General features: G+C 44.1%; 1 protein-coding gene across 1 annotated transcript in view; it reads left to right on the top strand.

The window, feature by feature from the left end:
• ADSL (adenylosuccinate lyase) overlaps positions 1-15,881 on the top strand; it is a 299,794-nt gene that overhangs the window by 99,117 nt on the left and 184,796 nt on the right. Inside the window, exon 5 of the mRNA XM_040359575.1 lies at positions 14,817-14,988. Coding sequence (XP_040215509.1) covers positions 14,817-14,988 — 172 coding nt within the window. The remainder of the gene's footprint in view (positions 1-14,816; positions 14,989-15,881) is intronic.

Genomic DNA, 15,881 nt, shown 5'->3' with positions numbered 1-15,881 from the left:
GTAAAGAGTCTCTCACGGAGACTCTTTACCACGTGATCAGCCGTGTCGAATCACGGCTGATCACGATGTAAACAGGAAGAGCCGTTGATGGTTCTTCCTCACTCGCGTCTGACAGACGCGAGTAGAGGAGAGCCGATCGGTGGCTCTCCTGACAGGGGGGGGTTCGCGCTGATTGTTTATCAGCGCAGCCCCCCCTTCGGATCGCCACATGGACCACCAGGGATGCCCACCCTGGACCACCAGGGAAGGGCAGATGAAAAAAAAGGCTGTAAAAAAAAAAAAAAGCATTTAAAAAAAAAAGATGCCAATCAGTGCCCACAAATGGGCACTGATTGGCAACATAGGTAAATCAGTGTCGCCCCAGTGTCCATCAGTGCCACCCCACATTGTCCATCAGTGCCACTCTACAGTGTCCATCAGTGCCACCCCACAGTGCCCATCCATGCCCAGTGCCCACCTATCAGTGCCCATCTGTGCCACCCATAAGTAGCCATCAGTGCCGCCTATGAGTGCCCAGTGCCGCTCATGAGTGCCCATCAGTGCCGCTCATGTGTGCCCATCAGTGCCGACCATGTGTGCCCATCAGTGCCGACCATGTGTGCCCATCAGTGCCGCCTATGTGTGCCCATCAGTGCCGCATACAAGCGCCGCCAATCAGTGCCACCTCATCTGTGCCAGTCAGTACTACCTCATCGATGTCCATCAGTGCCATCTCATCGGTGCCCATCAGTGCCGCCATATCAGTGCCCGTAATTGAAAGAGAAAACTTACTTATTTACAAAAAAATTAACAGAAAAAAATAAAAACGTATTTTTTTTTCAAAATTTTCAGTCTTTTTTTAGTTGTTGCGCAAAAAAAAAAAATCGCAGAGGTGATCAAATACCACCAAAAGAAAGCTCTATTTGTGGGAAAAAAAGGACGCCAATTTTGTTTGGGTACAGTGTAGCATGACCGCGCAATTGCCATTCAAAGTGCGACAGTGCTGAAAGCTGAAAATTGGCTTGGGCGGGAAGGTGTATACGTGCCCTGTATGGAAGTGGTTAAACTTTTTCCACACCTCCCATATCTTGGCAAACTCCTCTCTTGTATCTTTATTTTTTTTTTTTTTCTTTTTTTTTTTTTTTTTTCTACCACCTCAGCTTTTACCAAATCCTTGAGACCGGCTCATGGTTTGATGCGTCTTACGTCTCGTTTTGTGGTTTGCATCATGTGTGGTATATTTACTATGCTCCTTTATGTTTTTTTTTTTTTTTTTTTTAAATATAGGCCAACACTATAATAATGATGGTAATGGATTGTAACAATAGCTTACCATTGTGGCTCTATATTGATTAACACCCCCCCGCCCCCCCTCTTGGCTCCCCGGAATCTCCTAACTTTTCCTTCGCAAGCTAAAACAATCTCCAACGTTCATGGATCATGAATAATATGTGGCTCGCTCTAGGGAAGGACCCTAGCCTGGGAAATGTTTTAATTTCCATGTTGCCGACATATGGCTTGTTAGTAGCATACCCTAACTCTTTCTGCATAACTCCATGTTTTTTTATACTCCCGCCATTTTTCCCCGTGTCCGCCGCTCGTCTCCAGGTGCCTATCCTTTAACTCTTCCAGCCTGTACGTTTCTTCCACTTCATCTATCCAGTTCCAAACGTGTGGACTTTCCGTCTCCTGCCACTTTTTGGGTATAAGTTTCTTTGCGGCGTTTAGGAGATGAGGAATCAAAGACTGCTTATATTTTTTTTCCCCCTCTTGGCTACAATGAAAGAGCACGACCCAGGGGTCTTTCTTTAAGTCTTTGCCCGTAATAACTTTAATTTGACTCAAAATTATGTCCCAGTAAGTTTGTATTTTTGGGCATGACCACCACAGGTGGGCCATCGTGCCTCTTTCAGAGCAGCCCCGCCAACACTCTGCGGTCTGTTCTGCTTTATATTTATTTGCTTTATCTGGTGTAATATACCACCCTGAGATAGACTTATAGTTTGTTTCGGCGGTTCGTACGTCAATTGCGGATGAATGGGTAAGATGCATAATCCTCTTATGACTGTTTGTCCCTCTTGTGGTTCCTAATTCTCTTTCCCATTTACCTATGAAGGGTGCTTCGCTCCGTGAACCTATCTTTACCAATAATCCATATAATTTAGTGATAGTGCCCTTTGTATTCTTAGATTTACAAATCTTCTCGAGTGGAGTTAACTCCGCCTCTGTCCGTAATGGACGGGGGAGGTGCCTCACAAAGTGATGCAATTGGGAGTAATGCCACCTATCCAAGTTCCAAAAATCCGTTTTGGATCTCAGATCTTCATAGGTCATTATCTCTCCCTCTTTAATAATATCCCCTAAATATACCGTGTCTACCTTAATCCAATTCCCTCCAATTTTATTTTCCCCTGGTGCAAAATAAGGATTTTCTTTGAGGTTCATTAAAGGGGAATTAAATTTACCCTCTATTTGTGTCAGGGTCTTGTCCCACATTCTTAAAGTGTCCCGTGTTAAATCATGTGTTTTGTGGTCTAGTACTCTGTGTTGTGCAGGAATCCAAATAATATTATTTAAATGTTTGCTAGTTAGTGCTTTCTCAATTTGCACCCACCTTTTATCCTTCCTATCCCGTGCCCATTCTACCGCACGTGCTAAAACCGCCGCCTTATAGTAACTTTTAATATCCGGAACTGCCAGACCGCCGAGTGGCTTTCCCTGTTTTAGGATAGAGAGGGATATTCTATGCTTCTTATTTTTCCAAACATAGTTTAGTAACAAGGAATTAAGAATTCTCAAAAATTGCTGAGGGAGTGCTATTGGGAGTAATAAAAATTTATAAAGAATTTTTGGGACTACAACCATCTTTAGCATGTTTATGCGCCCGATCCATGAAATGGGTTTATTAACCGTTCTTTTTAATTCGCTCTTGATCTCGTTTAGTAGGGGAATATAATTTATTTTATACATCTTCTGGGTTGTATTGGCCAGTTTGACTCCTAGATACTTTAATTCTTTGGTCCAGGGGAACACACAGATCTCCTTGACCCGACCCGCCTCCTTTTTGTTTAAATTAATGTTCAGAATTTCAGATTTAGTTTCGTTAATTTTAAAATTAGAAATGGCACCATATTGTTGCAACACTTTGGAGAGCTTTGGGATAGATTTGGCCGGATTGGTTAGGTAGAACAAAATATCATCGGCAAACGCCGATAATTTATGTTCCTCCCCTTCTACTCTGACTCCATTAATGTCGGGGTCGTTACGAATGGTAGACAACAGAGGCTCTAAAGAAAGAATAAAAAGAAGGGGGGACAGAGGGCATCCCTGCCTTGTCCCATTTTTCATCTCGAAGGGGTCCGATAGTGTCCCATTGATTTTGATTTTTGCTGAAGGGTGATGGTAAAGTGTTTTAATCCAGCGCGACATCCTTTTTCCTATTCCCATAGCATTGAGAGTCTCCATCATGAGCCCCCAGTCTACCCTGTCAAAAGCTTTTTCAGCATCAACTGACAGGAATAGACCTGGGGGCCCATTCTGCCTTATGGTCTGAAGCAGGAGGATAGCCCTGAGACTGTTGTCTTTGCCCTCTCTGTTGGGCACAAATCCTACCTGGTCGGGGTGAATCAAAACGTGCATAGCCCCCTTTAATCGCCACGCCAGAATCTTGGCAAAGAGCTTAGTGTCTGTGTTTAACAGAGAGATAGGTCTGTACGCCGAACAGAGAGAGCTATCTTTCCCTTCCTTTAAAATTATTGCTACCGTGGCCGCAGTAGCTTCCCTGCTGATTTCAAATTCAGACCCTAGCCCGTTGAAGTATTTGCACATCTTTGGGATCAAAATGTTGCTGAATCTCTTATAGTACTGGGGGGTAAACCCATCTGGCCCCGGGCTTTTACCCCCCGCGGTGGAATTTAGAGCTTCTTTTATTTCTTCTTCAGTTATGGGGCGGTCCATATTTAAACTTTCCATCTCCTCTAAACTAGGAAGTCCTGCCCTGTCTAGAAATTCTCGGGTCTTCCCCTCCCTTTCCCCTGCCTGCCACCCTGGATTTTTTAGAGTATAAAGTTCCTCGTAGTAATTTTTAAAAGTATCCGCTATTTCTCTATTTGCGTAAACCATGTTCCCGTCTTTCCTTTTTATTTTATCGATATAGTTTCTAGCTTTCTTTTTTTGAGCCATTTTAGCTAGTTGCTTGCTTGGTTTATTACCCCATACGTATCTCTCTTTAGAGATGCAGTTAAGTTTATTTCTCGCTTCCTGTTCCATGGTCTCCTTGAGGGCGTCTCTCTTTATTGTTAGGTTAAGGTATGTTTCTTTTGATCCCTGCGCTTTATGTTCGCGTTCTAAGGTCTCTATCTCTTTAGTCAGGGTGTTTGCTTTACTTTTCAACTCTTTTTTTTTTTTTACGCCCTCCGCAATTAAAATTCCTCTGATGTAGGCTTTGTGTGTCTCCCAAAGGGTTGCGCTGGTTATCCCTTCTGTATCGTTGATGAGGAAGAATTGTTTTAATTCCTCCTCTACTCTGCTTGCCCCTCCTTCATCGCGTATCAGGCTATCATCCAGGCGCCACACCGGCCTCTGTCTCTTTTGTATGGACAGTTTAATTTTCATATAGATTGGAGCGTGATCTGACACCGTCATTATTCCTATGTCCGTTTCCGTTATAGAGTCCAAAAGCCTGTGGTCCGCCAAGATGTAGTCGATTCGGGAGTACGTTCCGTGGGGGGGGGAGTAAAACGTGTAGTTATGTTCCTTGGGGTGAAAACTCCCTCTTGTATCTTTCTGACAGCATCTTAAATATTCCATATTCCGTGTCTCTTCTATCCCATCTAGCCATTCACCTATCTTTGGGCTGTCTACTCCTTTCCAATTTTTCGGTATTAAAATTATCATTGAATTTTTGTATGTCTTAACTACTTGCCGACCTGCCACCATCATTCTACGGCGGCAGGTTGGCTCTCCTGCGCAAGAGCCCATAGCTCTACGTCGGCTCTCTCACAGGGAACTAGGGGCGCGCGCGCCCCCGACTCCCGAACGCGTGCCCGGCGGGCGCGATCGCTCGTTACAGAGCGGGGACCGGGAGCTGTGTGTGTAAACACAGCTCCCGGTCCTGTCGGGGGGAAATGCTGATCCCCTGTTCATAAAATGTATGAACAGAAGATCAGTGATTTCCCCTAGTGAGGCCACCCCCCCCACAGTAAGAACACACCCAGGGACATACTTAACCCCTTCCCCGCCCCCTATTGTTAACCCCTTCACTGCCAGTGGCATTTTTATAGTAATCCAATGCATTTGTATTGCACTGATCGCTATAAAAATGCCAATGGTCCCAAAAATGTGTCAAAAGTGTCCGCCATAATGTTGCAGTACCAAAAAAAATCGCTGATCACCGCCATTACTAGTAAAAAAAAAATATTAATAAAAATGCCATAAAAATAGCCCCTATTTTGTAAACGCTATAACTTTTGCGCAAACCAATCAATAAACGCTTATTGCGATTTTTTTTTTTTTTTTTTTACGAAAAATATGTAGAAGAATACGTATCGGCCTAAACTGAGGAAAAAAATAGTTTTTTTTATATATTTTTGGGGGATATTTGTTACAGCAAAGAGTAAAAAATATATTTTTTTTTCAAAAATGTCGCTCTATTTTTGTTTATAGCGCAAAAAATAAAAACCGCAGAGGTGATCAAATACTACCAAAAGAAAGCTCTATTTGTGGGAAAAAAAGGACGCCAATTTTGTTTGGGAGCCACGATGCACGACCGCGCAATTGTCCGTTAAAGCGACGCAGTGCCGAATCGCAAAAAGTACTCCTGTCTTTGACCAGCAATATGGTCCGGGGGTTAAGTGGTTAAATTCCATGAACAGTGGTGCATGGTCGGATAGGGTAATTATTCCAATATTCGTAGATATCACTGAGTCTAGCATCCTATGTTCCACCATCCAATAATCTATCCTAGTGTAGGTCCCGTGTACAGGGGAATTGAACGTGTAGTCTTGTGCCGTGGATGTTGTATTCTCCACACGTCCATTAATTGGTGGCGGTGTAGTTTTAGTTTTATTGCCTTTTACTGAGTGTTCCTTGTCCCCTGTACACGTGACGTACTATCTTGTTTTGGGTCCATACGAAATTCAAAATCGCCAGCCATGAACACTTTACCCTTTCCAAATTCAAACTATTTTTCCAGGGCTCTCCCCAAATATACCTTGGCTCCCTATTGGGGCAGTATATGTTCGCCAATGTGCATTCCATTCCCATCGGCTTCCCCCTCAAAGAGATGTTCCCTCTGGGTCCGTTTAATCAGTTCTCCAGGGCGAACCGAATTCCTCAGCCTATTCCAATTGCGACTCCCCTTGCCTTATTTGTCGTTAAATCTCCATAGTACCAAATTGAAAGCCGATGGGAATACAAGCTTACATTAGTCTCATGTGTCAGGTGGGTTTCTTGTAAGAAGACCACTCATGCGTGATCATGTTCAATCTTTGAGAATCTTATGCCTTTTTGTAGGTGTGTTCAGCCCTCGTACGTTGTAGGTCAAAAGTGTAACCGTAGTCATAATTGGTTAGTTTTAGAGTCCTGTTTTCGCCCAGTGGGTTAGTCACGTTCTGTATTCGAAGAAAAATAGTGTTTTCCCTTATCGTCTTTCAGGACAGCACCTTGAGAGCGTGGCGCCACCCACTTGACAGGAAACACACCTCCACCAATCTTCTTAAAAGGGAGGCTCCTTCAACTTATCAGTCTTTGTGTTTCCTCCGGCGGGAACACATGTGGGGGTTAGGAGCACTCTAGGTACTTCCTGAGAGGTCATATCTCCCTACTTTTTCTTTTTCTTACCTCAGAGTCTGTTCCTCCCATTCACTGGATAGAGTGTGCCTTGTGCATGGGCTCCTTCTCCCTCATCAGTGCTCAGTGGAGCCAGGGACTGCTCCGGGATACTGCTACTTGGCAAGGTAGACGGCACGGACATCTTTTTTCCGGTCCGGGCAGCCGACCGCCGCCACCATCTTGGGAAGGTCAGTCGGGCTGCTTCCCCCGGAAGTGAGGTAACCGGAAAAGGGGCGGCATCCTACGAGCGGGCGCAGGGCATGGATGTTATTTCCGCCAGGAAGCGCTGAGGGAGGAGGGAGGAACAGGTCTGGTGCCTTTTAGCTGGTTCTGGTCTGGTGCAGTGGCGCTAGTGGAGTCCGGAATCGGCAGTTTTGCCACCAGCATCACGCTGCTGCCTCAACATGGACGCAGGATCCTTAACGAGTTGAACAGGCACTGGCACCAGCAAGTCCCAGGTAAGGGATAGACTGAGGTTCTACCCTCATTTTACTATGGGGTTTCTCTAGCTCTCTTCTCCCTTAGGGGGGTGTGAGTGTTTTTTCCCCCCTGGTGGCGGGGGCCTGTTTGGGCACATGAGTGTAGTGGATCTCTCACTGTGCACCTGTGGTGAGCATCTTGATTGGTTTTCAGGCTGATTCAAAAGGATGGTTTGTCTTTTTTTTCCTTTTTTTTCTTTTCCCTTATCATGGCAGGCCAAGAGCTCTGATCCTGGGAATAAAAAGAAATGTCTTTCATGCAAGTCGAAACTACCTGAAGGCTGGAAAAAAGCTTTGTCAGACATGTATTGACTCATTAGTGAAGAAGGAAGCGTCTGCCGCTTGCAGCGACATAATCGCATCTGTTAAAAGGACTGAATAGTAGCATCCAATTCTTTAAGTCCTCACTTGCAAAACCATCCGTGAGACAGACCTCTACCTCACAAGACGCACTGTTAGTCCCGGTAGTGGAGACAGAAGAGAGTCCTCTGAACCAGGAAGGTCCTTCCCCCCCCCCTCATTCTCAAGAATAAGATGAGGAGGAGGATGAGCTGGAGAATGTCTTCAAAATATAAATGGTCTTTGGAACAAGTTGATGGCCTCCTAAAAGCTATTCATGCAACTTTTGGATTAGAGGAGGAACGTAAAGAATTATCTTTACACGACAGGATGTATGCAGGACTCAGTGAGCTCAAGATACGTACCTTCCCAGTCCATACAGTAATTTCTGAAGCGATCAAGAAAGAATGGACTGATCCTGAAAAGAAACCTTTCTTTGCTAAGGCACACAAGAAAAGGTTTCCTTTTGACAAAGACCCAGCAGCTCCCTGGAATCAAGTTCCAAAACTCGATGCAGCCTTTTCTCAAGATCTTCAGATCTAGCATTTGAGGACATGGATTCTGAAAGACCCCATGGATAAGCGGATGGATTGGCAGTCCATCATAGGCAACCTTAAGCCAGCAATGGCGACTACTTGCGTCTCCAGAAATATGGAGTATTGGTTGAACCAGCTTACGGATCATATAATGGCTGATTCTCCAAAGCAAGAAATCCTAGACTCCTTTTCAACCCTGTCAGCAGCTGTAGCCTATCAGAATGACGGCAAGATCCACGGCCCTTACTAATTCAGTTAGGAGGGCGCTGTGGTTAAAAACCTGGCCTGGGGGACACAGTATCTAAAAACAAGTTGTGTGGAGTACCCTTCCAAGAGGATTTATTGTTCGGCCCCGATTTTAGATGCAGTGCTCGACAGAACTGCACACAAGAAGAAATCTTTTCCTGCCAAGAAGAAAAAGCAGACAGGCAAAAGGTTTTTTTCGTCCTCAAAGGGCTCAAGAACAAAACAAGCCTCAAGAGAGGAAGAAAGGTTGGTCAGGGCAAAGGTAATGTCCTTTTTCCATCCTCCTGCGGCAACCAGAAAAACACAATTACAACCAGTTGCAGGTAGGGGAAAGACTTCAAAGTGTTCTCCCTTTTTGGGCAAGCATAACAGAAAATCGGTATATTCTCTCTATGCTGTCCCAAGGTTACAGAATAGAGTTCTCGGACCCTCCCCCAGAGAGGTACCTGTTGACAAATCCACCAAGAGATATAGTCAAGTCCCTAGCAATGAAGAGCCTATTGAAGGATCTGATGAACCAGGGGGTTGTAACTCAAGTACCACAGGGGGAGCATTATCAGGGGTTTTATTCCCAGGTATTCATGATAAAAAAAGCCGGCTGGAAGTTTCAGACTTATTCTCTACCTGAAGCCGCTAAACAGATCGGTTCTATACAAAAAATTCTGTATGGACTCAATCTTCACGGTCAAAAATCTTTTGACAAAGGAGTGCTTTATGGCATCAATCTACATGCGAGATGCCTATCTGCATATCCCCATAGCCCCTCAATCCCAAACATTTCTAAGATTGGCGGTAAACATTGGAAAAGAGGTTGTGCACCTGAAATTCAAAGCCCTCCCCTTCGGCCTTTCGTCGAATATTTACAAAGGTCATGGCAGAAGCCCTCGCTCCTCTTCACTTACAGGAATTAGCAGTAATTCCATACCTGGACGACCTGCTCTTCTTTGCCCCCTCCAGGGAGAAATTGTTGGAGGATCTCGAAAGAGCTCGCAGTCATCTAGAAGCTTTGGGCTGGATCATAAATATGGAAAAATCTAATTTCAACCCAACCCAAGAGGCACAATTTCTGGGATATCAGATAAGCTCAGTGCAGCAAAGAATTTTTCTCCCAGAAGACAAAAAACTAAAGATACTAAGGGTCGTAGCCTCCTTACAGACAAATCAAGAGCCATCAGTCAGACAAGTAATGTCAGCTCTGGGAACCCTTACCTCATCTATGCCAGCGGTGCAGTGGGCAAGGCTTCACTACAGACCGCTTCAGAGTTTCCTCCTGAAAATATGGGATCACAGGACAGAATCTCTGGAGGCAAAAATCCCAACCAAAGTAAACCGATCGCTTTGGTGGTGAAGTCAGAAAAAAACTTGTCAGCAGGCCTGGTATTCTCATTTCCAATAGAAAAAGTGGTAACAACAGATGCCAGCCTATGAGGATGGGGGGCACACCTGGGTCAGAACTATGCTCAGAATGTTTGGTCCCGGTCAGAAGCAGAAAAGTCCTCCAATTGGAGAGAACTTAGGGCAGTGGCCTTGGCTTTGGATGCCTTCTCCACAGACCTTCAAGGTGCCCATGTTCAAGTCTTCTCAGACAATGCCACTACCATAGCCTACTTAAACAGGCAAGGAGGCACAAGAAGCAAAAAACTTCAGCTTCTCGCCTCAGACATCCTAAACTGGGCAGAAAATCATTTGCTGTCCTTAGCGGTCCACCTCAAAGGCACTTTAAATATAGTGGCAGATTTTCTAAGCAGAAGACTGATTCAGGAAGCAAAATGGACCCTAAATCCGGAAGTCTTCACATTGATCATCCGAGCCTGGGGCCAACCACAAATAGACCTATTTGCGTCAGAAGAAACTACGCAACTTCCGGTCTTTTTCTCCATTCACAGAAACGACAGTTCCCAAGGAACAGATGCGTTAATACAGCCTTGGAACTTCCAGCTGGCTTACGCCTTCCCTACGTTTCAACTAATTCCGTTGGTACTGAGGAAGATTCAGAAGGAAAAGGTAGAAGTAATTCTAATTACTCCATTCTGGCAAAAAAGGGCTTGGCTTACCACCATTCTTCGAATGGCAGTCAGGCCATTCCGGCAGGACTTACTGCTACAGGGTCCGATATACCATCCCAAGGTGGCCTGTCTAAGCCTCACGGCGTGGTATCTGAGAGGCAGTTATTGAGACGAAAAGGTCTGTCTCGACTACTTGTGACTACCTTGCTTTCCAGTAGAAAGGTGGTTACCAGGAAGGTCTACAACTCCTGGTGTCACTCGTGAAAAATCTAGTGTCAATTCTGGAATTTCTTCAGAATGGAGCAGAAAAAGGCTTGTCAGTCAGTACACTTAAGGTGCAGATAGCCGCATTGGGAGTTTTTCTGGAAAGGCCTATATCTTCAGAGCGGTTAGTGTCAAGGTTTTTCAAGGTGCTTTCCAGATCCAGACCAGCTCCCGTGAGACACTTCCCCAGTTGGGATTTGTCAGTGGTTCTTCAGACACTATCTAAGGGACCCTTTGAACCGCTACAAGACATTTCTCTGAAGTACCTTACTCTCAAAACGGTGTTCCTAGTGGCAATTACGACAGCCAGAAGAATCGGTGAGCTGCACGCCCTGTCAAAGAAACCCTTCCTGTCCGTCTACGCGGACAGGGTTGTACTAAAGACTGATCCAGCTTTTCTACCAAAAGTGGCGTCAGCCCTCAATCGGTGGCAGGAAATTGTCATACCGACCTTCTGCTCTAACCCATCAGGGGTGAAGGAACGCCAATTCCACATGTTGGATGTGAGAAGAACCTTGCTACATTACATTGAAGTGACCAAGGATTTTCCATCTTCAGACTCCTTGTTCATACTTTTTTCAGGGAAAAAAGGGCCACCAAGCGTCGAAGGGGTCAATAGCTAGATGGCTAAAAAATACTATTCTGGAAGCCTACTCCCAAGCAGGGCTATCTCCCCCATTGGGAATTAGAGCACACTCTACTATAGCTCAGGCCACTACATAAATAGAAATCGCTGGTGCCACCCCAGATCAGATCTGCAAGGCGGCTACGTGGTCAAGTTACCTTATGTTCAACCGTCATTACAGACTGGATCTTCTGTCGGCAAGCGATCAGGCTTTTGACAGAAAGGTCTTGCAGGCTGTGGTCCCTCCCTAAGTGGGTAAGTCTTTGTTATCCTCTCAAGGTGCTGTCCTGAAAGACGATAAGGGGAAAAGTCAACCGCTCTGAGGTTGTCCAGGTTATTAAATTTTCATCTTTTTTCCCTTTTTCTTCCTTTCAATTTAAGCTCCCTTTTTCCCATCCCGCCCCTCTCACAATATCTATGTCCTTTCTATGACTTCCCCCTAATTTATCGGGTTAGATCTTCCGGTAAATCCACTCTAGGTATTCCTATTTCTTTGCAAAAGTCTTCCAAGTCCTCCGGATGCTTTAACCTCACAAATCTGCTGTCTTTCTGGGCCACTAAAGATGTCGGAAACCCCCAACTATATTTAATATTGACTGTTCTCATTTGAGCCAATAATGACTTGAGGAATCTTCTTTTGCCAGTGTCTCTTGTTCTGTTCCTCCATCCAGTAGGGGGTTAAAAATTTCCTTCATGACTTTTCTTAGGTCCTCTCCTTTCGCCTCCGGGATTCCTCTTATCCTTTAGACCCCATGCACACGAGAAGCAAATGCAAACACATGTAAACTCAAGTTTTCAATGGCAAAAAACGGCGTTTAAAATGCCTGTTTTTGCCGCGTTTAGCGGCATCTTACCGCGTTTGCGGATATCAGCTTTTACAACAAAGACATTGTAGACCCTCCCAAAGCTTTGAAACGCAAAAACGTTTGTGTCTGAACCCAAAATTTTGCTTCTGAAAAAACGAGCCTAAACCCAACTGCTTTAAAACGCAAAAAAAGTGAATGTGTGCATGGACACATAGGATAACATTAAATGTGTTCAGGGGCAGTTGAAAAAAATGCCCAAATGCCTCTGAACTCGAGTTTACCAGCGTCTCGTGTGCATGGGGCCTTAGGTTCTGACGTCTACTTTGGTTTTCTATTTTATATGCTACTTCTCTCTGGTTAATTTGATTTTTTAGATTTTTGATTTGTATTTTTAATTCTTGTATTTCAAGTGCCTGTTTATCATTCTTGTCCTCTGTATCCTCCACCCTTTTAAGGAGGTGTCCCAGATCTGCTCGCATTGTTGCAATTTCTGTCTTAAAGGAATTTTCCACCATTTCTGATTTGGTCAGCATTTGCATTTGTATGCTTTGCTCCCCTGTACCCACTTGGTTCTCCATCTTTCGTATTCGAGTATAACACTGATTATATAAAAATGACTGTCAGCTTTCAAGTCCCTCTAAAGAAGAAGATTTACGGGGGTTTCCTTAGACAGGAAAAATGTAGGGACTGTTATTAAAGCATGAACAGTAGTATAGTATGAAGATGTGTGGGCCTGGTCAAACCTCAATCATGAGAGCCACAACAGCAAGTATAAATATCAAAAGATTTATTTAATAAAAAACTTTCTTTATATAGAGACATAAAAAAAGAGAGATATAAAATAAATTCTAACTATAGAGTGCATCTTTGAAAGAATTCAGACTAACAAATAAAATGATACTTCAAATGCATAGGAATGCAGGTGATCTTCATTTCGTCCCGCATGTATCGGTTGAACCGCTACATGCGGTACTCTATACCATATCTTCATATATTTGCCTTTTTATCTATTTGCATATCCCATTCCAAGGCATATAATTCCACAATATAGGTAGATAATTGATACTGCTGATACTCCCCTAACACCGTACTGAGTATTACTTCATGGCACTCTGATTATTTCCACAGCCACCTCACACCAGATATAATGTAAACATTTTATCACAGTCCACAGCTCATCTGCTCCTTTATAGTTATTATCTCAGTACTAGTAAGGGATCAGCACTCAGTCTCACTATATCATAATGACACATCCAGGCTTACTCAGGACTACATATTCCAGCATTTCCACCTGTACTCTCCTCCTCCTCTCGCTATATCAGGGACTATTTGGCAAAAGTTTAATCCTCTTTAACATTGCATTCCATATTTGCTCACCTCTCCCCTGTGCTTCTCCTTTAATGTCCTGGAACCGGGGGGGTTCTCTTCAGCGTGGATGGTCTGTGCATTTCTTATCAGGGATGCCGGCTCACCGCCTCTCAACACCTCTCACCCTCGGTATACGCCGGGTCTCAGTCTTAGATATCCGGGGGCGGGGGGGTGATCCTGGGGGGACCGCTAGTAGTTTGCCAGCATTCCCAGCGGCCTCTCACGCCGCACTCCGCCGGCTGTTTCTCTCGTCCTCTCAGAGCCTTGGGGCTCCCCGCAGCCGCTCACCGCCACGATCTGGCTCCTCCCCCGGCTCTGCGACATGCAGCGTGCTACCTCATGCTGCACCTCCACTGCGGGAAGGGTGTTTCTGTGACTGTCTGATATGTCTTTTTAAACGATCATTTCATGCTTGAATCATCGAATAATTTTATGTGCAACAATAAATCTATTTTCTAGTTTACTTGTGTGGTTGTTTCCTATAAAGTCCCAATGAAGGGGGTCTTTTTTCTTTTTTTTTTTCTACACAATAGAGATGTGGAAACAACACTGTTCTGACATCACGCTTTTCTGGCTACTCCCATTTTTCCCTTTCCTGACTTGATGGCACACAGCAAGGAATTGATGGGGACATTTCTCCAGTAATGGGTCAATGACTGCAATAAACCTGACAGAAGTTCAATCCTAAAAAAAAGAAAAACGTTTTGGTTGCAGTTGTGATCTAACTTCAGGCGGTATGTCACCTGTAATGGAGTGGTGGTTATGCTGTAACTCTTCATGCTGAAATCATATGTTTCATTTCAGTACAACATTGCGCTTTGCCCTTATCAATGTGCAGGTAAGAGAGCTGCCGCTCCAGGTGAGCTCACTAGGGTAATTGATGTCCACTCAGAAGCAGATGGGTGCTGGCAATGCACAGGATGTGCAAAAACAATAAGGATATGGACAGCCGCACTCCAGTAACTTGAAAAAAGACGTGCCCTTTATTGGGTACAGGAAAAAATGCACTACAGATATCAGCACACAGTGGGATAAACAGCTGACGCGTTTCGCATTGAGTGTCATAGCTATGATTAAGCATTGACACTCAATGCGAAACGCGTCAGATGTTTATCCCACTGTGTGCTGATATCTGTAGTGCATTTTTTCCTGTACCCAATAAAGGGCACGTCTTTTTTTCAAGTTACTGGAGTGCGGCTGTCCATATCCTTATTGTTTTTGCTTATCAATGTGCACTTGAATCTATTCCAAGATATTATTTCCTGCTGTTTGTCCATGTTTTTTTTTCTATTTTAATAATCATTTAGTGATCAACTGTGCAATGTTTATTTTTGCAGACCAGCCCAGCTGACTACAGTAGGCAAACGGGCTTGTATGTGGCTTCAAGACCTGTGCATGGATCTTCACAATGTAGAACGAGCCCGAAATGAGCTCAGATTTCGAGGGGTGAAGGGTACAACCGGAACACAAGCCAGCTTCTTGCAGCTTTTTGATGGAGACCATGATAAGGTGACGTAGTTAACATTTGTTGTTTTAATTGAATGTGTTAAATGTTGCCATACCTATTATGGGCAGGCAATTGTATAAAAAAATAAATCAAATCTACTAAAACTATAATAGGAACGTAAAGAGAATTGCCATACCTGTTGCAATCTAAATGTAAAATCTACTTGGCTTAGATGGGTATACATAGAAATTAAAAGGGTTGTGGGCTTACATACACTTGCATACACTAGTGGCGTGGTTGGTGTTTTTCTGCGCCGGAAACAATTGTTTTCAATGTGCCCCATTGACACTGCAATATAGCCGGGAGGTGCGGTGCAATAGCCTGCAATGAAATGAAGTTGATCTACATGCTGGATGTCACCGCACAGTAGCTCAGTGTCACTTTGTGCACTTCAAATAAAGTTGGCAAGAAAAAAAAAGTGACTGTGATGCGGTAAACTGCTACCTCACTATGGATCACTGCATCTGAAATGAACAGCTGCCCGCACTCTAGAACGCTGCGCTTTAGTGTGCAGACAGTGTGAATGGACCCAAATAGGTGTGGGTAGCTTAACACACTGTTCAAGTTAATTTCATCGATCTCTTGCTTTAGTCCCTTTTCACACTTTGCAGTCCCAAGTCGCAGGACAAGTTGCACAAGTCGCATGACTTGTGCAACTTGTCCTGATATCCAATGATATCTCATGATATCCAATGATAACCATTCATATACAGTTGTGCTCATAAGTTTACATACCCTCGCAGAATTTATGATTTACTTGCCTGTTTTTCAGAGAATATGAATAAAACAAAAACGAGTGAGTGATTAGTGTTTAGCTGAAACCATTTGTTATTAATCCACTGTGTTAACTCTTTTTAAATCATAATCCCAGCAGGAACTACCCAAATGACCCTGA

Source organism: Rana temporaria, chromosome 7, assembly GCF_905171775.1.
Source record: "Rana temporaria chromosome 7, aRanTem1.1, whole genome shotgun sequence".
Classification (NCBI taxonomy): domain Eukaryota; kingdom Metazoa; phylum Chordata; class Amphibia; order Anura; family Ranidae; genus Rana; species Rana temporaria.
Note: the sequence above shows the minus strand (reverse complement) of the source record. Positions and strands in the feature narration are given on the sequence as shown.